We start from the raw sequence: 27495 nt of genomic DNA, 5'->3' as shown, positions 1-27495 counted from the left end.
GGCAGATTTCCAGTTCTCCAGCACCAGTATATATAGGAACAGGACTTGTATAGAGGTCCCAAAGATGCTTTTCAAAAGGCAACTGGAAGGGCGAGCTGTGTGTACATGTGCATGAACGCTGGCACACCTCACACCAAGTTGAGTTACACATGTGCATGCATGCATGCCAGCCAGCCGCTCACACTGCCCAGATCCTCTCTTCCCCCTCCCCCCCCACCGCAAAGCTTGGGGACTGCTGTCCTAGTTCACCTGGGACTTTCTCTCTGCAGAAAGGAAAAGAAGGCACAATTCCCAAATCTATTCCCAGTTCCTCTCAGTTAAAATATAGCTCATTCAATGAAGTACCTTTAGTATTGCATACAATATAAATATAGTAGGGTATTAAGGACAATTAAACCTTTCTGCATAAACACATCCAAGTTCCAGACCTTTTAGTAATGTTTAAAAAGCAAACAAATCTCTATAAGAATTACCCTCCTGGGCTGTGCTTCACTTTTTCATTGGGTAGATGCCAGCAGAGCTTGAATAATGATTGGTTCAAATCTAGTCACACCCCTGCTACTTGAGCAATGTGAGAATGTGTACCAGCACAGCCAATCCTTTGTAAAGGAAGTCTTTGAAGAAAGTTTGGGAAGTATGTGAGAACAAAATGTAGGCCTCCACAGTCAAACCTCCTCCACAGAAAATAAATAAAAACTACTGCTTTGTTTCTTCTTACTACCTACATGTTTGCCTGCTATAAAGACAATAGATTATTATGGTACATTGCACATCCAGATGTATAGATTGGATTTTGGCATTTTAACCCACCCATCGAATTCTTCCTGAGGATATGGAATAGGCAGATGTTGACATTTGAGGGTGTTTGAGATGTCACAGAATGTACTGTATTTTTCGGACTATAGAGCATCTTATAGAGCAAATACGGGCCTGTTTTTGGCTTCCCGAACTCTCCGCACATCCCGTTTTTGCCTCCCTGGTGTCCAGAAGCACTCTGCAGCCAAAAACAAGTGCATTTTTGGCCTCCTGGATCTTGTTTTTGTCCTCCCCGGTGTCCAGAAGCATTCTGCAGGCACCCTCTGATGCCGGGGAGGGCAAAAACAGGACCCGCAGAGGCCTCCGGAAGGCCAAATATGAGCCCATATTTGGCCTGCTTCTGGATGCCAGGAAGGGCAAAAACAGGACAGGCGGAGGCAAAAAACTTTTTTTTTCTTGTTTTCCTTCTCTAAACCTAGCTGTGTCTTATGGTCCGGTATGTCTTATAGCCCGAAAAATATGATAAGCTATTCTGAGTAAAGCTGCCTTTTGCAGTTAACTGATGGTGAATTTATCAGTGAAGATGGTGTTCAAGTAGTGTGCTGTTCTGAGATTGCACCCAAGGCACTGATTATTACTACTACTACCTTTGCTTTTTTCCCCTCTGCAGTCATTTTATTTTTATTTTCAGATCTTTGTATATCTGAAAATAAACAATCTGAAATTGTTATCTTCTCCAGTTCTTTCTTTTCTATTCTGCTGTCTCCAGGTACTGTCATGTCCAGTATCTAGACTTTTTTTGTCTTTCTTTTAGATAATTGTTAAGTCTGGGGTGTTATGTAGCAGGTGCCTGTCTGTTTGAATTCTAATGTCCCAGAACAATTTAACTTCTTTATTTTCTATGACTTTCTCTATTTTATGGTCCTAGCAGTTCTTGCTTGCAGGCAAATTGCACCACCTGCTGCCCACTTATAGGAAACAAACTAATTCTCTTTGGTGTGATTTTTTTTTTCAACAACAGGAAATTTTTAAGGGGGCCAGTTTCTTTTTGAAATGGAGGACACTAGATAGGTCACTCTAGGACAGGGGTCTGAAGCCTTAAACACTCAAAGAGCCATTTGAACCCATTTCCCACACAAAAGACATCACCAGGAGCCTCATAACCTGGATGGTCATGGCCAACTCGAAGTCACTCACTCCTATCCAGTCACATGCCCACCCCCACCCAGGTATTGTGGCTCCTGGCATTTTCTGTGGGAAACAGATATCCCTCTTTCTCTCCCCCCCCCGCCCGCTCTCTCTCTCTCTCTCTCTCTCGCGCGCGTGTGTGTGTGTGTGTGTGTGTGTGTGTGTGTGTTCCCTCTTGAACCATTTCCAAAAGTGGTGAGGGTTGGTGTTTGTTTGTTTTTTGCTGATGTTTTTTTTTCTTTGGATGCTTTTTACCATATTTCAATCAAGAATCATCAATACAGGGGTACTTTGCTCCTGCTCTGGAATATGGAGAGAGTTTCCATCCCCCACCGTTGCCCTTACCTTCTCAGGCCAGGAGAGGAGTGACTGCAAGGGGAGGGCAAGGGGCAGGGCCAGCCAGTGGTGGGTTCAGCCGACAGGGAGCCACAGCAGGGGGGATGAAAGAGCCACATGTGGCTCCGGAGTCGCAGGTTGCAGACACCGCTCTAGGGAGAAGGAAGACTCACTTATTTGTTCAAGACAGTTCTTCTAAGTCAGTTGCAACTTGAATCTGTATGGCTGAACTATCAGGTACTTTAGTCTTCATTGCTTCTGGTAAACTCAAGGTTGGTGTGAAATAAATCTGCTGCAAAGTAAAATCCACGAAAGTATTTGCCCTCCAATGTGAGTTGGATTACCATTCATGTTCTCAGCCAGCAACACAACATCATAGGTAGCAAAAGTACAAATATTTTCACATGCTTGATTCATACACTTCTAAGCTTACAGCATTCCTTGTACACTTATCCATAAAAATATTAAACAACATCACACATCCTTATCTTACTTGCTAAGTATTCCATTTATCCTCACACAAGTTCAGATTGCCTTTACTACATCTGTCCTTACCACATTTGGCAACCAAACTCCAATTTGATACTCACATAAAACATTTTATAATTAAAAACTATTAATTTTATATGCTTTTCTAAATCAATACATATACAATAGACATTCTTTTTGTCACCTTCATACCTTTCTCAAGGATCTATTGAAGTGCAAAACCTGTTCCATATACTGTACTATCTACCTACCATAAGCATAAAATTACATTGCACTTTCAAAATTCTGCATGGATTCACATTTCTTTGTCAGCTGAAAATCATTAATTCAGCAACAGGAAAAGTATTTTTATAGAAAAGCTAATCATTTTGAGGGGATTACATTTTGCCCTTCTTTCCTGGACTCTGTCCATACTGAGAATTGAAATTCAAAAAATATAGGAAGTCAAGGGTTGCCCAACAGTACTGTATCTTGTATTTACCGTATAACATTTTTTTATAGTACATTCTGCCAAAGGGAAAATAATTGTTAGGAAACTATTCTAAAGGATTACATACCTAATCCTACTAATTACATTTCTTCTGTAAATAACCCATATATTGTATTTATTATAAAAACATAAGACTATGTGAGTTTGACCTATAGAAAGCAAATTACCCGTAGTTGATCTAAGTTAAGCATTTAGCAGTAAAATATTCCCATTGTGTCTTTAATACAGGTAGTCATTGACTTATGATCACAATTGAGCCGCCATAGTTGGTTGCTAAGTGAGGCATTTGTTAAAGTTAATTTTGCCCCATTTTATGACCTTTCTTGCCACAATTATTACATGAATCATTGCAGTTGTTAAGTTAGTGAAAAGTTGCTGTGTGAATCTTTCTTCCCCATTGACTTTGTGTGTCAGAAGGTAGCAAAAGGTAATCACATGACCCCCGGACACTGCAACCATCATAAATATGAGTCCGTTGCCAAGCATCTGAATTTTGATCATATTATTATGTGGGGGCTACAATGATTGTAAGTCACTTTTTACGGTGCTGCTGTATCTTTGAACGGTCACTAAATGGACTGTTGTAAATCGATGACTATCTGTATATGTACACATCAAAATATTTCACGTTATTAGAGGTATTTTTCCTCCACCAAATCTCTTGTCCTGTTTTTCAAAGATACATCTAGTATAATTATAGGCTGGAAACAGAATGGTCATCCTGCCCTAATTAAATCCTTGTCCTCAATGGTACAAAAAAGCCCAGAGACCCAAGTACAGTAATTATGAAATTTATCTTTATTAAAGACATTTAGATTAACTCAATAAGATAATGAAGTAAAACAATGTGAAGCATTACTTAGTACATACATATATTGGTTCTGAACTTAGAATATATTCTGACAGTCACCCTAATTTCATTATTCTGAATAGGCAAAGATATTGGATAACTAATAGATAGGAATATATTAATTGCCCACTTTTTCATATGCCAGGTATTGTGCAGGCCTGATGTTCATAATTGCATAGAACAGTATTTTGATAGCTACCACTGAACTCTCTTGACACTTACACCGAGTCTAAATTTAGGAGGTTCGGTAATATATCTAGATGTCCTCCTTTGCCTCATTGACATCCACCCTGCATGTTTTTCTTCAACAAGCAACATAACATACGTTATAATAAAACAAAGCCAAAAACAATCCACAGGAATCCTAACGGCCAATCCAAACCATTCTAAAGGACTGATTGAAAATGTAGATAGATGTCCAATCTGGCTAGTCAAGATTACAATAACTATGTTGACTACATCATAAAAGATTATCCAACTAAAGTATACATAAAAACCTATAGTTTTTTTCTTATAGATGCAATATAAATAATAAAAACATATGGGATAAGTTATAAAAGCCAAAACTATTGCTGTATAATAGCAATATAGAATAATCCAGGTTAAGCCTTTTACTTTAATTTTTGACAATTCAATTGATGCAAGGCTTAAGTGTCGAAACTCAAATATAAGATACATATTGGTCATTAAGATCATGTACACACCAGCAACAACTGATCCTGCTCTCGGTGTTATGCCACAGATGCCATCACCAAACAGGGGAATGACTGTGTCTGGAGAAATAATTGCCTGGAAAAAAAAATAGGATCCACGTAATATGGAAAAAATTACCAGAGCTACATAAAGAAATCTAGGGAGAAAAATTAAATACGTTAGTATAAAAAATAAAATGTGAGTTGCATATTTGTTTTATTTGCATTCTACTGTTCAATGTTTTCCCAAATTGATGCCTTTCAACAGCACAATTTCTATCCTGTATGATAGCCAATATGATCCAATCTATTTGGAGATTGCCACTAGGGAAGTATTTAATGAATTGTTTAGGTTTTAATTATGATCAATTAGCTACAATTGGTTGCTATATGTTAAACCTAACAAGGATGATTTAAAAACACCACGTAACCTTTTATCAAAACCAAACAAATCATGTTATGGCTCAGCACAATATATGAATATGCTATTTTTCTATAGGTTTTAAAATTGTAGTCTTTACTTGTATCATTTTTTCACACAAATGAAGGCGAATATATGTGTCCCAGGACAATGTTGTAGGATTCAATCTGGGTCAGACACCAGGACCAGAGGGTTCATCTTCTGAGCTTTCAGACTGGTGTTGGAGACCATCCTCAAGGAACCTCTCTCTACCAGAGTGTGTCACTATTTTTTCACAATTTAAACAAGTTTTCTCAATCATATGCCTTTAGATTTGAGACTTTAATGCCCAGAATTTCCAGCCAGTAATATTTGGGAATACTGAAGTTACATTTTCAATAAAACTAGGAAGGCATCATGTTGGAAAAGGCTTGTGTAGCAGAAGGGCTGATACTATCATTGCTGTTATGTTGCATCAGAGATTGTGCCCATACCAAATATGAAGTAGGAAGAAATCTCCACTAGTTGTCCCTGGAGATTCTCTAACACTACCCACCTTTTGGTCCTGCTTTCCTGCATGATGTAGTTGTTGGTAGGCCTGTTAGATTAGCCCATTCCAACTGATGAATCCAGCTGGATTCCAGAGGGAGCCTGGGATTTTCCCCAAGAATCTGGTGGGCAATTGAGCTGAAGCTTTAGTTGCAACCTGGAATGGGCAAATGGAACAGGTTTCAACCCGATTGCCCTTGTGTAGTCTCTCCCCCTGTGATGATCCCAATGTGAACTTTATTTGAGGAGCTGTGAGAGATGAAGCAAAAGAGGCATGTCTGGAGAGGCAATGTAGGAAGATGAAGAGTGAATCTGCCCAAGCAAAAGTAAAAACCCATATTATGGTTTACATTGTGGTAATAAGGGCAGTGAACAATTGCTATTTCTCCATATTTTACACCTGCTGATAGTTGTTCAAAAGCCCTGTTTAAGGAGACATGGTCCCTGCTGAAGAAGTAAGGGCTTCAAGAACATCTGCAGGGCTGCTGTGAAGAATATACTTGCTATCTGCACATAAAATCCCTCAGATCCACTCAGAGTTTGGGCGGATTGGCATGAATAAGTCCAGTTGAGATGCCTGAAACAAGATCTTGTGGGATTGTCTAGCGGCTTCTAAAAACAGGCCATTACTTATTATAAATTCAACCTATAAGCATAGCACATACATTTAAGCCATTTGCTCACAATCAGCAAATTTCGTAAGTGCATGAGGACAAAAAAAAAATCCTAGTTACACAAAGCATACTATTTCTGATACGTTTTGTCATTATCCAAGATACATGATACGACACTTCCTCTTTTTTGTTCCAAAGGTACTTCCCTTAACATTCTTGGCAATTTTTTTTCTAGACTCAACTCAGAAAAAATGTATGGAAGGATTATACTTCTGCTCATTCCTGATACTTAGTTGTTAGCAAGAATTATACTATCTATAAGTCTTTTACATCAAGCTCTTATTGATGACTCGTGAAGTAAACAAATACCGTATATACTCGAGTATAAGCCGAGTTTTTCAGCACGTTTTTTGTGCTGAAAAACGTCCCCTCGGCTTATACTCGAGTCTACGTCTTCGGGAACCCCGCACAGGAGGGGGTACCGAGCGGACTCCCATGGGAGGGGCGGGAGCGGGCCCGCCGAGGTCTCGCGGGTTGTCGCCCCAGGCCGGCCCCCATTCCCGTGTCTGGTGGGCGGACGGCGCAAACTTGGCGGACTGTGCATTGGCGCGGGAAGCCCTGGTGGTGCAGTGAGAGGGCTGGGCAGGGCCGCCAGCCTTCTCGGCTGAGGAGGAGGGTTTCCCGACGCGCGAGCTTCGCCGCGAGAGCCACCCCAAAGGCCAGAAGAAAAGGTCATTCCATCGAGTAATGGAGCGAAGGCTCCTTCCTCTCCGCCTTACCCATGCTGTGAGCCCGGCTGGGCTGCAACCCCGCCGCCGCTCCTTCCTCAGCCTCCCGGGGCTCGCGCTCTAGCAGCCGCCAAGCTCAGGCGGACTCGGCAGCTCCCCATCAGCACTCGCACGGCGCGATTCGGGCAGGAGGAGTCGGGCTCGCTCTGTGGCGGTGGCGCCCGCTGCCGCCTCCGCCGCCGCCGCCACGGCCACGGGCGAGACCGACTCCTCCTGCCCGAATCGCGCCGTGCAGTGCTGATGGGGAGCTGCCGAGTCCGGCCTGAGCTTGGCGGCTGCTGAGCGCGAGCCCCGGGAGGCTGAGGAAGGAGCGGCGGCGGCGGGTTGCAGCCCAGCCGGGCTCGCACAGCATGGGTAAGGCAGCTCCCCATCAGCACTCGCACGCGCGATTCGGGCAGGAGGAGTCGGGCTCGCTCTGTGGCGGTGGCGCCGCCGCCGCCTCGCCGCCGCCGCCACGGCCACGGAGCGAGCCCGACTCCTCCTGCCCGAATCGCGCCGTGCGGTGCTGATGGGGAGCTGCCAGTCCGCCTGAGCTTGGCGGCTGCTAGCGCGAGCCCCGGGAGGCTGAGGAAGGAGCGGCGGCGGCGGGTTGCAGCCCAGCCGGCTCGCACAGCATGGGTAGGCAGCTCCCCATCAGCACTCGCACGGCGCGATTCGGGCAGGAGGAGTCGGGCTCGCTCTGTGGCGGTGGCGCCTCCGCCGCCGCCGCCGCCACGGAGCGAGACCGACTCCTCCTGCCCAATCGCGCCGTGCGAGTGCTGATGGGGAGCTGCCAGTCCGCCTGAGCTTGGCGGCTGCTAGGCGCGAGCCCCGGAGGCTGAGGAAGGAGCGGCGGCGGCGGGTTGCAGCCCAGCCGGGCTCGCACAGCATGGGTAAGGCAGCTCCCCATCAGCACTCGCACGGCGCGATTCGGGCAGGAGGTCGGGCTCGCTCTGTGGCGGTGGCGCCTCCGCCGCCGCCGCCGCCGCCACGGAGCGAGACCGACTCCTCCTGCCGAATCGCGCCCGTGCAGTGCTGATGGGGAGCTGCGAGTCCGGCCTGAGCTTGGCGGCTGCTAGGCGCGAGCCCGGAGGCTGAGGAAGGAGCGGTGGCGGCGGGTTGCAGCCCAGCCGGGCTCGCACAGCATGGGTAAGGCAGCTCCCCATCAGCACTCGCCGGCGCGATTCGGGCAGGAGGTCGGGCTCGCTCTGTGGCGGTGGCGCCTCCGCCGCCGCCGCCGCCGCCACGGAGCGAGACCGACTCCTCCTGCCGAATCGCGCCCGTGCAGTGCTGATGGGGAGCTGCGAGTCCGGCCTGAGCTTGGCGGCTGCTAGGCGCGAGCCCGGAGGCTGAGGAAGGAGCGGTGGCGGCGGGTTGCAGCCCAGCCGGGCTCGCACAGCATGGGTAAGGCAGCTCCCCATCAGCACTCGCACGCGCGATTCGGGCAGGAGGTCGGGCTCGCTCTGTGGCGGTGGCGCCGCCGCCGCCGCCGCCACCGCCACGGAGCGAGCCCGACTCCTCCTGCCCGAATCGCGCCGTGCGAGTGCTGATGGGGAGCTGCCGAGTCCGGCCTGAGCTTGGCGGCTGCTAGAGCGCGAGCCCCGGGAGGCTGAGGAAGGCGCGGCGGCGGCGGGGTTGCAGCCCAGCCGGGCTCGCACAGCATGGGTAAGGCGGGAGAGGAAGGAGCCTTCGCTCCATTACTCCGATGGAATGACCTTTTCTTCTGGCCTTTGGGGTGGCTCTCGCGGCGGCGAGTTCGCGCGGTCGGGGAAACCCTCCCTCCCTCAGCCGAGAAGGACTGCACCGCCAGGGCTTCCCCGCGCCAATGCATGGCCTGGCGGGAGTTACTGCGGCTCAGCCGGCTCCCGCCCCAACTGGTGGTGTTGGGGCAGCCGCTTTTTGCTTTCTAGCAAAAAGGTCGCTCGCCCAAAACTCCTCGCCTTCTCCTGGGAAGGGCTGGATGGCTAGCCGGGAAGGGTTGAATAAGCAAGCCAACCTCCCTCCCTCCCTCCCTCCTCTCCCCATAGCGAAGAGCGTTTTCCCGTTGGAAGAGAGAGAGAGAGAGAAAGGAGGCCGTTCCTCCTTCTTTCATTCTTTCTTCTCCTCCGTGCTTCAGAAGCTGGGCGTGCGTGTGCGCGCCCTAGTCCCCTTCTGTTGGGCGGCGCTGGAAGAGAGAGAGAGAGAGAAAGGAGGGGCCGTTCCTCCCCTTCTTTCATTCTTTCTTCTCCCTCCGTGCTTCAGAAGCTGGGCGTGTGTGTGCGCGCCTGTGTGCTCTAGTCCCTTTCTCTTCCGCGGCGCTGGAAGAGAGAGAGAGAGAGAAAGGAGGGGCCGTTCCTCCCCTTCTTTCATTCTTTCTTCTCCCTCCGTGCTTCACCGTGCTGGGCGACCTGGGGCAGCTGCTCTTCAGCCAGATGCTCGCTGAGTCAGCCCGGCCCCTTCCTTCCGTGGGGTCTGCCTTGCTGGTGAAGGTTATTGGGGCTTTTGAGCAAGGGAGGAGGCGAGCACCGCCTTTCGCGCTGGCATTCCGGGATTTCCCTTTGTTTAGAGCTGGGAATCCTCCTTCCCCCTTTTGCACTCCCTCCCTCCCTCCCTCTCTCTCTCTCTCTCTCTCACACACACACACACACACACACACACACACACAGACTTCTAAAGTCGATTGGCACAATGCTAAGCAAACACAGCAGTGGGTCAAGGGTGAAGGGCTAGGAACCTGGCAGGTGAAAGGTTGAGCGACATGAAAGGCAAAGACCACAATTGTTTTAAGAAAGAAGCTTTAGCAGGGAGGGGGGGATGGGAGGGTGTTTTAAGTTTTGGCAAACAGCCAGGCCAACTGTATTGGAGAAGGTCACACAACTGGCCTTAACATTTTAGCTGCTGTCTTTTTCCTCACACTTGGGTTTAATGATATTAGAGATCCTTATTGCCCTGCCAAAAAAAAAAAAAAAAGAGCCACCCCAACGTCTATGAAAATTAACCTTCTCTGCCAAGAGACACTGTGCAGGGGATTTTCACTATTGGTGTGCATACAGGCTTAGATTTGTGCTGGGTTCTTAGTGCTTAGAGCACTGACCTTCAGAGGCACCCTGGTCCCTTGGAAGCTAAAGGAGGACTCATTTTCATGCTTGCAGTTGTATTGTCAATTTCTGTGAGACAATGTTGTTGAAGTAACTCACTCACTCATTCATTCATTCCTTGTGTGTCCAATCACACTTAGCCAATAAAAATTCTATTCTATTCTATTCTATTCATTCATTCATTCATTTTATTTTGTCAAATACATATTAAATAATTATATAAATATAAGCATGAATTGAATACATAAAAGGAATACAACTAAAGGGAACATTAGGACAGGGACGGTAGGCACGTTGGTGCTCTTATGCACGCCCCTTACAGACCTCTTAGGAATGGGGTGAGGTCAATACTAGATAGTCTTTGGTTAAGGCTTTGGGGATTTTGGGAAGAGACCAGAGTCAGGTAGCACATTCCAGGCATTAACAACTCTGTTACTGAAGTCACATTTTCTGCAATCTAGATTGGAGGTTCACTTTAAGTTTGAATCTATTGTGTTCTCGTGTATTGTTGTGGTTGAAGCTGAAGTAGTCATTGATAGGAAGTACATTGTAGCAGATAATTTTATGAGCTATGCTCAGGTCATACCAAAGGCGGCGTAGTTCTAAATTTTCTAAAGCTGGGAATCCTCCTTCCCCCTTTTGCACTTTTATTGTTTTTCGTTCAAATAAATATTCATGTTATTTTACTTGGCTCTATCTTTATTTTTTACATTGACCAGTAGCTGCCTCATTTCCCACCCTCGGCTTATACTCGAGTCAATAGTTTTTCCCAGTTTTTGTGGTAAAATTAGGTGCCTCGGCTTATATTCGGATCGGCTTATACTCGAGTATATACGGTAGATCATAGAGGCTGAGAGCCATCCTAACTAAATCAGTGTTAAGCATTGCTCTATATACATAATATTGAACAGAATTCTTGTAACTTTACAGGACAAATAAAAATATATTTTAGACATTTTTATTTGAGCAGAGCAAATTTCATTTCCTGAAATACAATCACATTTTCTCAAATTCAGAAATTACAGGGGAAAAAACCAAAGGCGTAGTCCAGTGATGGTTAAGCTTTTCTGGACAGAGTGCCCAAAGTGTGCGCGCACCCCCAAAATGCAATGTGCATGCAGGCCCCATGCATGTGCCCTATCCCTGCAAATGTACGCCCCTGCATGTGCCACGTCCCCATGCATGCGTGGTCCCCTACACAGACACCGCCCCCTGCACGCGCCCCACCCCCACGAGCATGCGCGGCAGAGACCTGAAGACCAGCTGTCCAGTGGGAAATGTGTGTGCATGCGTGGCGGAGATGAACTGGGGTGACGGCCTGCACGTGCCATAGGTTCACCATCATGGGCACAGTCCATGCCATCTAGGCATGGTAGTTTATAGGATCGCAAGCTAACCTCTGGGGCACTTTATCTTAAGTCAAACATAAGTCATCTGAAAATCTCTAATTTATAAATATCCAATGATCCCCATGTTTGTCAGATTAAAGCAGATGTAGTTCCAAAATATCTGATGCCCTAAATTGCTTGTCCCTGTCCTAAGGGATCCCCAGAACTTTATAGAAATCTGACTTGACGGAGATATAACAATTTAAAAAATTTTTTAAATGGATGTATGACACCACAAAAATTAAAATTTCAGTCTACACTTTGTTATATTTATCTTTGCATCCAATGGGTAGGCACTCTGAATTGTAAACTGCATCAAAATCTCATAAAAGCTTTACTGTGACTCACTCGTTCTTTTGTTTAAGGTGGAAATCATTACAACTCATATTTTTAAATTGAATCGTGGAATATTTAAAATTTTCAGTCCTATGTTTTGCATCTAACAAACTGGATTTTAAAAATGTGAATGGAATGGAATGGAATCAAAATCATTAATATCCCCACTCTATTCTTAGAGTGAGAATATCCCTTTCTCACTCTAAGATTATTCTTATTCAGATCTAGATTGGTCTCCTTGCATTTCAGAATTTTTACTGATTTATGTATCTCAGCTTTCATTAATTTCTTGCAAAATTAAAGTTAATTTTTTTCTCACCATGGTAAGTCTGATTCTGTTATCAGAAAATCATTATTTATCAGGTCCTAGGCATTTCCTTTTTTGGATTACTTAACTGCTGGATTATAGAACCAGAACATCATCCTTACATCCTTTCTGTAAAGGAAGAGAAAAGTTATAAAGTGAAAAATCATGTGATCAGTTCTGGCACGCACTCATTAAATGTGACATCATGTGACCAAAACTTGCAACTTCTTGCCAGCTATCACATTCACTTTTTTATTATTATTATTATTTCAAATTTACTCTGGGCTGCTTACTGCATAATAAACATTAAAAAAACATTAAAATCATTGGATGTGAAATGACAGCGTTCCGTGCGCCTTTGGCGTTGAGTCATGCCGGCCACATGACCACGGAGACGTCTTCGGATAGCACTGGCTCTTCAGCTTTGAAATGGAGATGAGCACCGCCCCCTAGAGTCGGCAACAACTAGCATGTATGTGCGAGGGGAACCTTTACCTTAAAATGACAGAGCAGATAAAATAAAATCTTTAACATAAGATAAGAGAAAGAGGGAGTTGAATACACAAGGGAGCAGAGGAGATTAGCTTTTAATTAGTCAACCACCTCCACTGTGAAACATAGGGACCCCAAGCCATTTGGCAGAACCAGGTGTTAAGGCTCTTATGGAAAGTCATGAGGCTGGGAACCAATCTCACCTGAGGGGGTAAGATGTTCCAAAGGGTAGGAGCCATGGCCAGCAAGGCACTTCTTCTGGACTCCACCAATCAAAATTTCTTGACCAACAGGATCCACAGTATGCCCTCACTTCCGGCACAGATGGGGCGAGCCAGTCCCATTGGAGTGAGACGGTTCCTCAAGTAACCTGGACCCATGCCATGAAGGGTTTTATAAGTGATTATCAATACTTTGAATTGCACCCAAAGCAAACCAGCAATCAATGCAGCTTGAGGAACAGTGGTGAGACATGAGCCACAATAGGGGTCCTAAGGACAGCCTGCTCTGCCGCATTCTGCGCCAGCTTATCTGAAGCCAGCAATGAAGGTCACAAATAGCAATCATGTGACCCACAGGAGACTGCAACCTCATAATTGCATGCAGGTTGCCAAGTGCCCAAATTACAATCGTCTGACTGCAGGGACATTATGATGGCCGCAATTTCAAGAACTGGTTTTAAGTCTCCTTGTTCAGCACCATTGTAACTTTGAACAGTCACTGGACAAGTGGTTGCTAAGCGAGGACTGTCTGTATACTTACAGCTACAGAAACTTTTTATTTACTTATTTGGGTTCATACACTGCTCTATACCCGAAAAGACTCTGAGTAAATTATATACCCTCTAAAATAACTCCAGATGTGGACTTCCGGTTTGGCACCGTAGGTGATGGCGGTGATCTTTACGATCACCAACCTCTGGATTATGTGGAATCGCTAGGACAGCTTAAATCTGCTGTCCAGCGGTTCGGAAAACCCCCTCTTCGGGAGAAGGAGAAGGGGTGAGCTGAGGGCAGAGGTTGAATTTCCCTAAAGCCCCTGAGAAAAAAGGGGTTTGAAGGGTTAAGTTCCCTCCAGTAACCCGAAGTGCTCCAGATCCGAGGATTCTTCTGCTTTGGCGGAACCAATCACCACGACCAAACGCCGAGATTTATTTTGGACAATAAAGGATTATACCGGACAGAACGAAAGTGGGAGAACTTTAAGCAAGTAGCCAAGCCGATTCCCCGATACTTTGTAACAAGCTTGAAAACAGCAAGAAAATGGAGGCGAATTGTTAACAAGTTAACGAGTGGAAAGCGAAAGTGATACTTTCAGCGTGTGCCTCTGCAGTTGGTAATTTGCATGTTACTTGCTGCTTTAACTCTTTGCTGCCTGCTGATAGAATCTAGGAGATTTTTAAATACTGCTTTAAAAGACTGTGTTTTCAGAAGTTAAGAAGATTTAAAGTGAATATTAAGTTGGAAATAAATAAATAAATAATTTTATAGAAGATGGCAGCCAAACAATTAAAGTCTACTGTAACAAAGAGCTCTGGAACTTTATCAGCTGGTGCCTCTCCAGCTCATACAGCAGAGACTAGAACATTGAATTTAGAGGCGTTACAAGAGAACTTAAAAGGCTTTATAGAAGAAAATTTAAAGTTATAACTGATGAGATGTCTGAAATGAAAGAGCAGATATCAGAAATTCAAGTGGAAATAAAGAAGTTAAAGAAGGATTTGTAATGGCAGTACAAAGTTTGGCAACGAATGTGATTTTATTAGAAGAGGAGGTTGAAGTAATTAAGCAATGTAATTTAAAATTAGAAAATAAAATGGCTGAATTTCAAAGTAAAATGGAAAAGACAGAGGATGAAATAGTTTTGATACAATACAGAAATATGGAATTTGCTCTAAGAATTCGTGGTCTGAAAGAGAATAAAGAAGAGGATTTAAGGGAAATTTTTTCTGAAGTATTTGCTGAGATATTAGCAGCTCGTCCAGCAGATGTGGCTTATCAAATTGATAAAATATATCGTGTGAATTCTTGGATAGCAAGGCAAAAAAAGTTGCCAAGGGATGTTGTTATTTATTTTACAAATAGAACAGTGAGAAATCAGATTTTGCAAGCCTCATATAAGGGGGAGAAGATTCAGATTGCTGGTCAGGATATTTTAATATTAAAGGAAATTCCACCAAAAATGTTAAGAGCTAGAAAGGAATTTGCCTTCCTGGTGAATGAACTTAAAAAACGTCAGATTGAATATAGATGGGATATTCCAACTGGTATAATAGTATATTATGCAGGGAAAGTACATCGTCTCAATATAGTTGGAAAAGCGAGAGAATTTTATGTTGAGGCATTAAAAGTTGGAAGTCTTTCTCCACTGGATGCTAGAAGAAAGGAGACTGAAGTGAAGGAAAGAGAAGTGAAGCAGGTTCAAGAACAGATTGCGATGGAAGAAGATTTATTACAAGTGTTGGAAATACCTATGACGGGTCCAGATTCAAAAGAACAAAGGCTGACAAGAGCTAAACGCAAGGAACAAGAGATGAAGGCACAACAACAACTGGCAACTACTACAACGGAAACAGTGGGAGGAGCAAGGCCTAAAGCAAAATGTGATTTGCGGCTAGTGTTCCAAAAGTTTCCTTTGGCCGATAATGGCAATTAAACTATTATCTTGGAATGTTAATGGTTTGAATTCACCGCAGAAGAGAAGGAAAGTATTTCACTATTTGAAACAATTTAAAATGACATTACTTGTTTACAAGAAACACATATTAGATCTTTAGACCAGAAATATTTGATAAATTCAAAACTGGGAGTACATTTGTTGCCTCCTCTTTGGACACAAAAAATGGTTTAGTTATATATATAAAGAAGGATATATCAGCAAAATTAATTGAGGTGGATAAGCAAGGAAGATACATTGCTATTGAACTCTTGTTGGAGGGAAAGAAGACATTATTAATAGGAGTTTATGCTCCAAATCAACAACAAGAAAATTTTTTCAAGTTTTTACATAAAAGAATAGTATTTTGGGATTATAAATCATATATATTAATGGGTGATTGGAATGGTGTGTTGGATACTCAAAAAGACAAAAAAAGCTTAAGGAAGATATCAAGCGGGGCGAAATTACCAAAGGCTTTTTTTGATATGATGGAGGACTTGGAATTAAGAGATATTTGGAGAGAACATAATACAGAAGAGAGGGATTTTACCTTCTTTTCTGATAGGCACCAATCATTTTCGAGGATTGATTTTATTTTGATTACTAATGATTTGTATTCTAGAGTGAAGAAGACGAAGATTTGTTCAAGAACTTTATCTGATCATAGTCCAGTTTGGATTGAATTTGATCGGGAAAAGGAGGCTAGGAGATCATGGAGGTTGAATGAGAATTTGTTTAAATATGAACAAAATGTAAATGAATGTAAAAACAAAATGAAACAATTTTTTATTATGAATATGAAAAAAGAGACATCTATAGAGATGATTTGGGACTCCAGTAAGGCTTATATGAGAGGAAATCTTATACAAATGAATATTAAATACAAAATAAATTGCAGAAAAGAAAAGGAACTGGAAGAGGAAATTAAAAGAAAGAACAATTATTGATAAATAGCCCAGGAAATAGTAAAATAAAAGAATCAATAAATATATTGAGAGGTCAGTTTAATATGTTGATGGCAGATCAAGTAGCAATTAATTTACAATATGTAAAACATAATCGTTTAATAATGCCAATAAGCCAGGAAGATGGCTTGCCTATTTAATAAGGAAAAACAGAAATCACGAACGATTGATAAAATAGAATATAGGGGTAAGGAAGTTTATCAAAAGAACTTGATTAAAAAAGCATTTTTAGAGTATTATAGTAAGTTATATTCTAGGGATATGGTTGATGATACAGAAATAGAAAGATATTTACAACAACAAAATATTTGTGAGCTTACAGAAAATCAAAGAGAAGAATTGAATCAATTAATTACTTCAGAGGAAATTTTCTTAGCAATCAAACAACTTAAAATCGGTAAAGCACCAGGAACAGATGGTTTAACAGCTGTTTATTATAAAAATTTACAAAATGAGATGGTTGAACCACTTAAAGAGTTATTTAATAAAATTCAAATGGGAGGAGATGTTCCCCCTTCATGGAGGACAGCCTTTATTTCGTTAATACCGAAGGAAGATCGAGATGGTATTAAAGCAGAGAATTATAGGCCTATATCACTTTTAAATACTGATTACAAGATATTTACCAAGATATTGGCTAATAGATTAATGCCAGTGATGAATCAAATAATTCATAATGATCAGTCAGGATTTATTAAGGGTAGGCAGATGAGATATAATGTGAGGCAAATCGTAAATTTACTTGAATATTTGGAACAAACAACCAAGTATCAGCGGCATTCCTTTTTGGATGCTGAAAAGCTTTTGATAGATTGGATTGGCAGTTTTGTTTAAAGTAATAGAAAAATGCAATTTGGGGATTATTTTATTCGTGCAATTAAAGCAATATATCAGAAGCAAACAGCACAAATAATAGTAAATGGTGGGTTAACAGAAACTTTTAAAATTGAGAAAGGGACGAGACAGGGATGTCCCTTGTCCCCATTACTTTTATTTTAACTTTAGAAATTCTTCTGAATAACATACGTGGTTCCGATCGAATAAAGGGAATTAGAGTTAAACATCAAGATTATAGATTAAGAGCTTTTGCAGATGACCTGGTTGTTACTGTATCTCAACCAATATACTCAATAACTGGTTTAAAAGATATAATTGGTCAGTATGGTAAAGTATCTGGATTTAAGGTGAATCAGCAAAAGACAAAGATGATAACTAAAAATATGAATATACAACAAAAAGAAGAGTTAGAAAGAACTTCAGGTTTTGAAATCGTTAAAAGGTTAAATATTTAGGAATATATATTACAGCTTCAAATGTTAAATTATACAAAAATAATTATGAGGTATTGTGGCAGAAGGTATGGAAAGAAATGAGAGTTGGAAGAAGTTACAACTATCTTTGCTGGGAAGAATAAGCGGCTATAAAATGAATGTTTTGCCCAGGTTTTTGTTTTTGTTTCAAATGATACCGGTGTTTAAGAATGATATTAAATTACAGGAATGGCAAAAGGGGATTAGTAAATTTGTATGGATGGGCAAAAAACCAAGAATAAAATTAAAAGTAATGCAGGATATAAGGGAAAGGGGGGGTCTTAAAATGCCTAATTTAAAATTGTATTATGAAGCAGTTGTTTTATCATTAATTACTGATTGGATTAATTTAACTGAAGAAAGAGTTCTGAATATAGAAGGTTATGGTTTGTTATATGGGTGGCATGCCTATTTATTATATGATAAGAAAGTTGATAAAATATTTAAAAATAATATAATTAGAAATGCATTATTGAGGGTTTGGAGGAAATATCAATACAAATTAGAGGGAAAGATTCCAATATGGGCAAACCCGAGACACATGATAGAAAATATAAATATATATCAAAAGATGGAGGTACCGTATATACTCGAGTATAAGCCGAGTTTTTCAGCACGTTTTTTGTGCTGAAAAGCGCCCCCTCGGCTTATACTCGAGCCAAGCCGTTCAGCCCTTCCTCTTGCAGCGAGTCCTTTCTACCGCAGGCAGCTAGCTCTCGTTAGTGCGCGCATGCATTTATTCCTATGTGGACACACGCGCACACCCCTCACGCACAATTACCCGCGTTAGTTATAATTGTTGACAGCGTTGACAGAGAGGGCACGAGGAGGCGAGGCAAGGCAAGGGACCCGATCAAGAGTTATAATTGTTGACAAATACACACGCGGGGAGCGAAGAGTGAAAACCCTCCGGGTTTCAAGCGAAGGAAGGAGGCGCCTGGCTACACACCGCCCTTCAAAGAAATAGCTGGCATTCCTCGGGACGGCGCGCAGACACACACACACACACACACACACACACACGCCGCCTCCTAAATTCATTTCCCCACCCCACCCCACCCCTTTTTCTTGGCTGCTTCTTTTCTCCTCCCCGGCGCCGCAGGCCGTCTAGGGCTCTCCTTACCCAGCCCGTGCAAGTGCGGTCAGCTGCCAAATCAAGACGCTTCCTCTCCTCCCACTGAGGAGGTTTCAAGCTCTGGATTTAAATACAACCGAAAGGGGACGCTGGGGCTACAAACAAGACAGGGGAGGGGAGGGGAGGGGGGAAGGGGAAAGGGACGGAGGGAGGGAGGGGAGGTCGAGGGGAAGCGCAAGAACCTTGCCAGGTAAACCTCAACAGGCAAGGGGGAAAAAAAAACAGGGAACTGGGAAAACGCCCCCAACTAGGGAGAAAAGGGGAAGGTGGTGTTTTTTTTTTTTTAAAAAAAAACAAAAGTCCCGAAACCCAGCGACGAACCTTTTTCAAAACCGCTGCCGAGCCGAGAAGTGACGGACGGACAGACGGCCGACTCATGAGGCCAGAAGGTAGCCCAGCCGCCTCGTCAGGCTTTTCTCAGTTACTGCGGCCCGCTCTCCCTCCCTTCCGTAGCGGTTTAGCAGGGCTGCTTTGGAAGAGCCTTAAACGAGCCGTCCTCAGCCACCTCCTTCCTTCCTTGAGCCTCCAGCTCCAGCAGCAGTCTATCCCGGTGACGAACGCCTCCCGTTTTGCCTTCCGAGCCTAGCCGGCCCGCTCTCCTCCCTTCCGTAGCGGTTCAGCAGGGCTGCTTTGGAAGAGCCTTAACGAGCCGTTCTCAGCCGCCTCCCTTCCTTCCTTGAGCCTCCAGCTCCAGCAGCAGTCTATCCCGGTGACGAACGCCTCCCGTTTTGCCTTCCCGAGCCTAGCCGGCCCGCTCTCCCTCCCCTCCGTAGCGGTTCAGCAGGGCTGCTTTGGAAGAGCCTTAACGAGCCGTTCTCAGCCGCCTCCTTCCTTCCTTGAGCCTCCAGCTCCAGCAGCAGTCTATCCGAGTAAGAATCCGGCCCGTCTACCTTCCGGAGACTGGCGGCCCGATCTCCTCCCTTCTCTAGCGGGGCAGGTGTCTAGGGCTAAAGAACCTTGAGCTCCACCACCTCCTCTCCCTTCCTTCCTTGAGCCTCCAGCTCCAGCAGCAGTCTATCCCGGTGGATCCCAGCAGTCTATCCCGTGACGAACGCCTCCCGTTTTGCCTTCCCGAGCCTAGCCGGCCCGCTCTCCTCCCTTCCGTGGCGGTTCAGCAGGGCTGCTTTGGAAGAGCCTTAACGAGCCGTTCTCAGCCGCCTCCCTTCCTTCCTTCGAGCCTCCAGCTCCAGCAGCAGTCTATCCGAGTAAGAATCCGGCCCGTCTACCTTCCGGAGACTGGCGGCCCGATCTCCTCCCTTCTAGCGGGGCAGGTGTCTAGGGCTAAAGAACCTTGAGCTCCACCACCTCCTCTCCCTTCCTTTCCTTGAGCCTCCAGCTCCAGCAGCAGTCTATCCCGGTGGATCCCAGCAGTCTATCCCGGTGACGAACGCCTCCCGTTTTGCCTTCCCGAGCCTAGCCGGCCCGCCTCCCTCCCCTCCGTAGCGGCTCAGCTGGGCTGCGAGCCCGCCTCGGTCGCCCCGCCCGGCCCTTTGCTGGCCTCGCCTGGGCAGGGCTGGGCAGAGCCGGTGACATCACCCTCCACCGCCCACCCGTTGCCGTCCGCTGTCCGCCGCCGCCGCCGCCGCTGCTCGCCTCCGTCCCTCCCTCCGCCTCCTCCAGCAGCCAGCAGCGTGGCCGGGCGCCGCGCGCAGGGCCGGGCTGGCGGCGGCCTCTCCTGGCGGCAGCAACGGCGGCAGCAGCATCAACAGCACCAGCAGCACCAGCGGCTCCCGCAGCAGCCCCCGCAGCCGCCTCCTTCCCCGGGCGCCACCTGCATGAGCCACCGCAAAGGCGACAAGCCGCCCATCAGCATCCAGGAGCACATGGCCATCGACGTCTGCCCAGGTCCCATCCGCCCCATCAAGCAGATCTCCGACTACTTCCCGCGTTTCCCCCGCGGCCTCCCCGCCGCCGCTTTGCTCAGCCGGAGCCTCCCTCTCTCTCTCTCTCTCTCTCACACACACACACACACACACACACAGAGAGACTTCTAAAGTGGGTTTAATGATATTAGAGACCCTTATTGCCCTGCCAAAAAAAAAAAAAAAGAGCCACCCCAACGTCTATGAAAATTAACCTTCTCTTCCAAGAGACACTGTGCAGGGTATTTTCACTGTTGGTGTGCATACAGGCTTAGATTTGTGCTGGGTTCTTAGTACTTAGAGCACTGACCTTCAGAGGCACCCTGGTCCCTTGGAAGCTAAAGGAGGACTCATTTTCATGCTTGCAGTGTTCAATTTGGGAAGGGCATCCAAAGAAGTGGTAGATCCTTGTGTGTCCAATCACACTTAGCCAATAAAAATTCTATTCTATTCTATTCTATTCTATTCTATTCTATTCTATTCTATTCTATTCTATTCATTTTATTTTGTCAAATACATATTAAATAATTATATAAATATAAGCATGAATTGAATACATAAAAGGAATACAACTAAAGGGAACATTAGGACAGGGACGGTAGGCACGCTGGTGCTCTTATGCACGCCCCTTACAGACCTCTTAGGAATGGGGTGAGGTCAATACTAGATAGTCTTTGGTTAAGGCTTTGGGGATTTTGGGAAGAGACCACAGAGTCAGGTAGCACATTCCAGGCATTAACAACTCTGTTACTGAAGTCACATTTTCTGCAATCTAAATTGAAGCGGTTAACATTAAGTTTAAATCTATTGTGTTCTCGTGTATTGTTGTGGTTGAAGCTGAAGTAGTCATTGATAGGAAGTACATTGTAGCAGATAATTTTATGAGCTATGCTCAGGTCATACCAAAGGCGGCGTAGTTCTAAATTTTCTAAAGCTGGGAATCCTCCTTCCCCCTTTTGCACTTTTATTGTTTTTCGTTCAAATAAATATTCATGTTATTTTACTTGGCTCTATCTTTATTTTTTACATTGACCAGTAGCTGCCTCATTTCCCACCCTCGGCTTATACTCGAGTCAATAGTTTTTCCCAGTTTTTGTGGTAAAATTAGGTGCCTCGGCTTATATTCGGATCGGCTTATACTCGAGTATATACGGTAGTTACTTATAAAGAACTTCTTTGTATGGAAAAGGGGGAGTTACAATTAAAATCTAGAGAAAAGATGGGGGAAGAAGGGAAAAATTATACATGGTTCCAATATGGACAACTACAAGCTAGATGGAAATTAGATCAAAAAATAGGTGTTAAGCAAATTGAGGATAATTTGTTAAAACAAATGAGAGATCAAGGTCAACAGCATATTAAGAGGTTGTATAATGTATTAGTAGAAATAGATTCAGAGACTGATTTGGTTAAGGATTGTATGATTAAGTGGGCACAAAATTTTCAGCAACTAATAATGTTGGAAACTTGGGAAAGAATTTGGGTGAGGAATGTTAAATTTACACAAGCGCAAAATATGAGAGAAAATTTTTATAAGATGTTTTATAGATGGCATTTAGACCCCAAAAAATTGTCATGTATGTATCCTAATGTACAGGCTAAATGCTGGAGATGTGATTGTGAAGATGCTACTTATTATCATATATGGTGGACTTGCAAAAAAGTTAAAGCATTTTGGATTAAAGTATGGTGGATCATGCAGAATATTTTGAAAAAGAAGATTAAGTTTACCCCGCAGTTCTTTTTACTAGGAATAATTATGGATTGTACAGCTATAGAGACTAAATTGATTCTGAACTTAATAACAGCCATAAGACTTTTGATTGCTCAATATTGGAAGAAAGAAGAATTACCTACAATTGAAGAATGGACTCTTAAAGTATCAAATCTGGCAGAAATGGCAAAATCTCTGCTTACTTGAAAGACTATACACAAGAAAAATATATTTTAGAATGGAAAATGTGGATTGATTATATTCAAAATAAGTATCAGATAAAAAATATCAAATAGCATATGAGTAAATTTAGGAATAATTTGTATTAGATATATTTTTGAAGGAGAGGGGAATTGAGAGTGTGAATAAGCGTGGAGAGACTAGAGATTATAATTTAGGAATTATTTTAGATTATGATTGTTAGTTTTGATACCCTGCATTTTGTTCTGGGAAGTCGGGTGGGGGTGGGGGTAAAGGGAAGGAATTGGGGGGTTGAGGTTAGTGATGGAGTGATGGTTAATGTACAGGGATTATTGAAGATGTATAAATATAATTAATGTAGGGTCGGGTCTGACCAGTTGCCATTTTAGAACGGTGGGGAGGGAAAAAAGAGAGAGTAGGAGGTAGGAAAGAGGAGAAGAGGAAGGAAGAGGGGTAGAAGAGGGAGAAGAGTGTAGGGTGGAGGGAGGAGAGGAGGTAGATAAGAGAAGGAGAGGAAGGTTTGGAAAGTAAAAGAAGGTAGAAGAGGGAAGAAGGTTAAAAAGGGGGGTGGTGACTGGGCAGGCCCGACTAATTGTATATAACTGTACATTGGATGAATTATTTGATAAGATTGTAAAAATAAAACTTTTTTATAAAAAAAATAAAAATAAAAAATAAAATAACTCCAGATGTGGAATATGGCCCCTAGATTGAAGCTAAAACTCAATTGTTGTTGTTGTTGTTTTTTCATATGTACAAGCTGGATGGCAAGGCTGGGTGTGTGTGTGTTAAAGAATGCAAGATCTCTGAAATCTCATGCTCCTTAACAGCCTCCTTGGGAGAAAGATGGTAAGGGCGACTTTGCTTTTGGGAAACTGACAAGGTCACAAATGGCAGTCATGTGACCATAGCTCACTGAGCTGTCATAATTGCAAGCAGGGCACCCAAGCATTCAGATCACCAATACATGACCCTGGGGATGCTGCAACAGCTACAACTATGCAGACTGATCATAAATCCCCCTTGTTCAACACCATTGTGAATTTTAATGGTCACTGAACAAGCAGTCGTAAGTTGAAGACTACCTGTATACTGTATCATCATTCCTAACCTTTCTCTTATTCCAAATTTCAGATGGTTTCACTTATCATATATTCTCCTTCCTGGGCTCTGTTTAGGGTTGAAAATATAGAAGATTAAATGTATCTCCTATCACCATTATATCCTTTTAAAATATTATTTCTAGAAAATGTATTTATTTATTAAATGTATATACTGCCCATCTTGCCTAGATTTTGATGCTTTGTCTCATCTTCTCTTGATGCATTTTGATGTTTTCTCTCCTCCTCTACTTTTTATAAATATTTCTGATCAATAAATCAATATGATATACAAATTTTAAAGACTGAATTGAATAAGAAATTAGAGATCCCCATTTTTAGTACACAATGGGAAAATGTATTATAACTGTATAAAAATGTTAATAGATCTTAGACTATTGAACAAAAAGTAATATTTAAAAATTATTACCTTTGGAATTTGTATAGAAAAGGAATGAGTAAATCATTGGGTTATTATAAATAAAGTGGGAATACTTTGTTGAAAACATTTTTGTGATATCCTAAAATTGTTATGATCTAGGAAAAAGTTATAAGGAATATTAATCTGACTGTAATAATTGTTAATATTTTTGATTTTTATATTCTTTTGAACTACCAGTATGTACTTATCAGATGGTAGTGAATAGTGGATAATGAAAATATATTCTCCATGTCCTTTATACTGATAAGAGTCTAGCTCTGCAACATCGGAAAACAAACACATACCCTCAGTCACTCGTATATTTAATACCTAATGGTAGCCATAATTTATGAGACTTGGATTTAGATTTATAGATTTATGGACAACAGATACAAGCCTTCACTACCTATTATGGCTTTGGTCAATCAAGGTTTTGACACAACATTTTTTAGAAACTTAAAGGGATAAGCTAGGATTTATTTATCACATGAATTATTTTATATACTGTACTTAGTACCATTATCGCAAATTTTAGCATTAGCCTGCTGGTCAAGAATTATATTCTTGAGGAGAAATCTTTAAATCCTAAGAGACTTGGATCAAGTCATCTCCAAACTTGGAAAATAGGCAATTATGGCAAAATTAATCATATATATTCAAAAGTCTGATTACGTTTAAGCAAAAATTCTTCCCCTGTTCAGGTACCCCTTGACTTTCACCATTCAAAGTTACATTGGCACTGAAAAAAGTGACTTATGACCACCTGTTCCCACTTGCAGCATTCCCATTGTCAGGTGATCAAAATTTAGACGCTTGACACCTAGCATGTATTTATAATATTGCACTGTTTGTAGCCTTTCCAGTTGATTTCCAACAAGGAAAGTCAATAGGTGCTCCAAAGTTACTTTTCCAAAAGAGAAATGGCCTTTTTTTTTTCTTTGACAACGTTTTGTTTCTCATCCAAGAAGCTTGTTCTTTAGAAAGTGAAATGGTTCCAAAGAAAAAAACCAAGAAAGTCCACTTGCCTTTTGGAAAAGCACCTTTGGAACAACCATGACTTGGATGATTAAGAATCTCCATAGACAAAGTTAATCGGGGAAGCCAGATTTGCTTAATAACCAAATAATTCACTTGACAACTGCAGTAATTCATCTAACAACTCTAGCAAGAAAGGACATAAAAGGGGCAAAACTCATTTAACAACTGTCTTTTGTGGCTGTATGTTGAGAACCATCTATATATTATGTCATAGGTAAAGGTAAAAGTTCCCCTTACACATATGTGCTAGTCGTTCCCGACTCTAGGGGGCAGTGCTCATCTCTGTTTCAAAGCTGAAGAGCCAGCGCTGTCCGAAGACATCTCAGGTTATGTGGCTGGCATGACTAAACATGTTACCTTCCCACCAAACGTGGTCCCTATTTTTCTACTTGCATTTTTTACGTGCTTTCAAACTGCTAGGTTGGCAGAATCTGGGACAAGTAACAGGAGCTCACCCTGTTATGCGGCATTAGGAATTTGAACCACTGAACTGCCAACCTTTCGACCAACAAGCTCAGTATCTTAGCCACTGAGCCATTTATATATATTATGTCATACAACAAGGCACACACAAGACACTTCCGATATGGTTCTTAGGGGGTATAACTGACGTAAGAAATTAAATGGAAATAATTTCAATCTTTCTAAAGATGTAATCATCAACAGGGTACTGCTACATTATTTGTATTACCATTTCAGTGAAACAGTTTTCAGCCACTGATCCATTCTTGCAAACTGCTGGTCACCGGAAAATAGGGCTAAGACATCAAGCAGATTCTGGCTAACTCTCCATGCAAATATGGATACTCTGATAAATGCTGGCTTCCATTTCGATGACTGTCTTGAAAAAGTTAAGCAGATTCAGGCCTTATTAATATTTGAATGAGAAAGATTACCAGAAATTGTAGAGTTATATACTAAGAAGTTGTAAGAAAGATAATAATCCCAGAAAAAGGCAATGGGAAACCTCTGCTGTACTCATATAAATATTAAAAAAGCATATCTCCATGTAAACTTCTCAACTTACAACCATTCATTTAGTGACTGAAGTTACAATGGCATTGAAAAAAGTGACTTATAGCCATTTTCAATACTGATGATCATTGCAGTATCCCTGTGATCATGTGATCAAAATTCAGATGCTGGGTTCTGGGATCATGCTATCACCCTTTGCAGCCTTCTGACAAGCAAATACAATGGGGAAAGCCAGATTCACTTAACAACCGTGTTACTAACTTACCAGTAACGACTGCAGTAATTCACTTAATAATTATGGCAAGAAAAGTCATAAAAGGGGGCAAACTCACTTAACAACTGTTTTGCTTAGTAATGGAAATTTTGGGCTCAATTATGGTCGTAAGTTGAGGACTATGATTACTGTAGTTACAAGAACAGGAGAAGGTTTCCTTTTTACAAGAAAGCTATATAATGGACCAGCGTCAATTTGGTGTACAGGTAATCCTCAAGGGCAGTTGCTTAGCAACCATTCAAAATTATGAAAAAAAAACTATTTACAACCCAGATTCAAAGTTCCAACAGCCACCAATCCCAGAAGACACAACTGGCCTGCAGTCATGGCCTTTTGCAACACATCAGTCACATGACTGCAATTTATGGTATTTTAGCCAGAAACCGGTGTTTACTTCTTGTTTTCTGCAAAAAAATGCCCCATTAAACGGGTTTGCTTAATGACCACCCCAATAATAGCTGTAAATTCAAGCATGGTCACTGGCAACACACTTAACAGTCACAATTTACGAGCAAAATTGCATGGTCAATTACACACGGAAGTCGAAAATTATCCAGTGGTTAAGGCATCAAATTTGAAACTGAGAGTCCTTAATTCTAATCAGGCTTTATGCACAAAAAACAGCTAGGTGATCTTGAACCAGTCACTTTCTCTCAGCCCTAGGAAGGAGGCAATGACAAACCACTTCCGAAAAAATATCTTGCCAGAAATTGAATATAATTGAATAGAGAAAAAATATATGTCTGTCTGTCCACCCATCCATCCATCTGTCAAAACATGAATTTCTTTAAAGTTTCCACCTGATTTTGTATTTATATTTTTATTTAACTCGCTGAACTGTTTATCCCTAGGTTTCAAAGCGCTAGGGGAAGAAGGTCCATTTCAAACTTATGTACGCTCAAATGTGACTATATGGCCAAGTAACCGGCGCTTTTTTCGTTTTTTCTTTAAAAACAAACAAAACTCAAGCACTTCCTGAATATTCAAATCGATACCTTCTTGGAGCGACTTTCGGTGGACCTGCTTTATACACAACTCTTCCCTTCCCGCGCCTGGTTTTGACAGTTAAACCGCCTTTCCCGCTTCCCCTTCCCTGGAGCTCATATGACTC

General features: G+C 42.8%; 1 protein-coding gene across 10 annotated transcripts; it reads right to left on the bottom strand.

The window, feature by feature from the left end:
* Positions 1 to 2292: 2292 nt before the first annotated feature.
* On the bottom strand, positions 2293 to 27495 carry TMEM217 (transmembrane protein 217). 10 transcript variants are annotated; one of them, XR_009154600.1, is made up of 7 exons: positions 27380 to 27495; positions 25827 to 25976; positions 12935 to 13101; positions 12252 to 12368; positions 5758 to 5907; positions 4814 to 4898; positions 2293 to 2432 (listed from the first exon to the last, which is right to left on the bottom strand). XR_009154600.1 is itself a non-coding variant. In XM_058178385.1 (5 exons), the coding sequence occupies exons 4-5, from the start codon at positions 12252 to 12254 to the stop codon at positions 4305 to 4307; spliced, it is 597 nt and encodes a 198-aa protein (XP_058034368.1). In that variant the 5' UTR covers positions 12255 to 12368; positions 12935 to 13101; positions 25827 to 25976; positions 27380 to 27495; the 3' UTR covers positions 4013 to 4304. The 10 variants fall into 10 exon arrangements, 4 of the variants coding, with proteins under 4 accessions (XP_058034368.1, XP_058034367.1, XP_058034365.1 ...); XR_009154599.1 differs by lacking the exon at positions 12935 to 13101 and having other exon boundaries at positions 5758 to 5999; XR_009154597.1 differs by lacking the exon at positions 12935 to 13101.

The sequence above is a fragment of the Ahaetulla prasina genome, chromosome 3 (genome assembly GCF_028640845.1).
Source record: "Ahaetulla prasina isolate Xishuangbanna chromosome 3, ASM2864084v1, whole genome shotgun sequence".
Classification (NCBI taxonomy): domain Eukaryota; kingdom Metazoa; phylum Chordata; class Lepidosauria; order Squamata; family Colubridae; genus Ahaetulla; species Ahaetulla prasina.
Note: the sequence above shows the minus strand (reverse complement) of the source record. Positions and strands in the feature narration are given on the sequence as shown.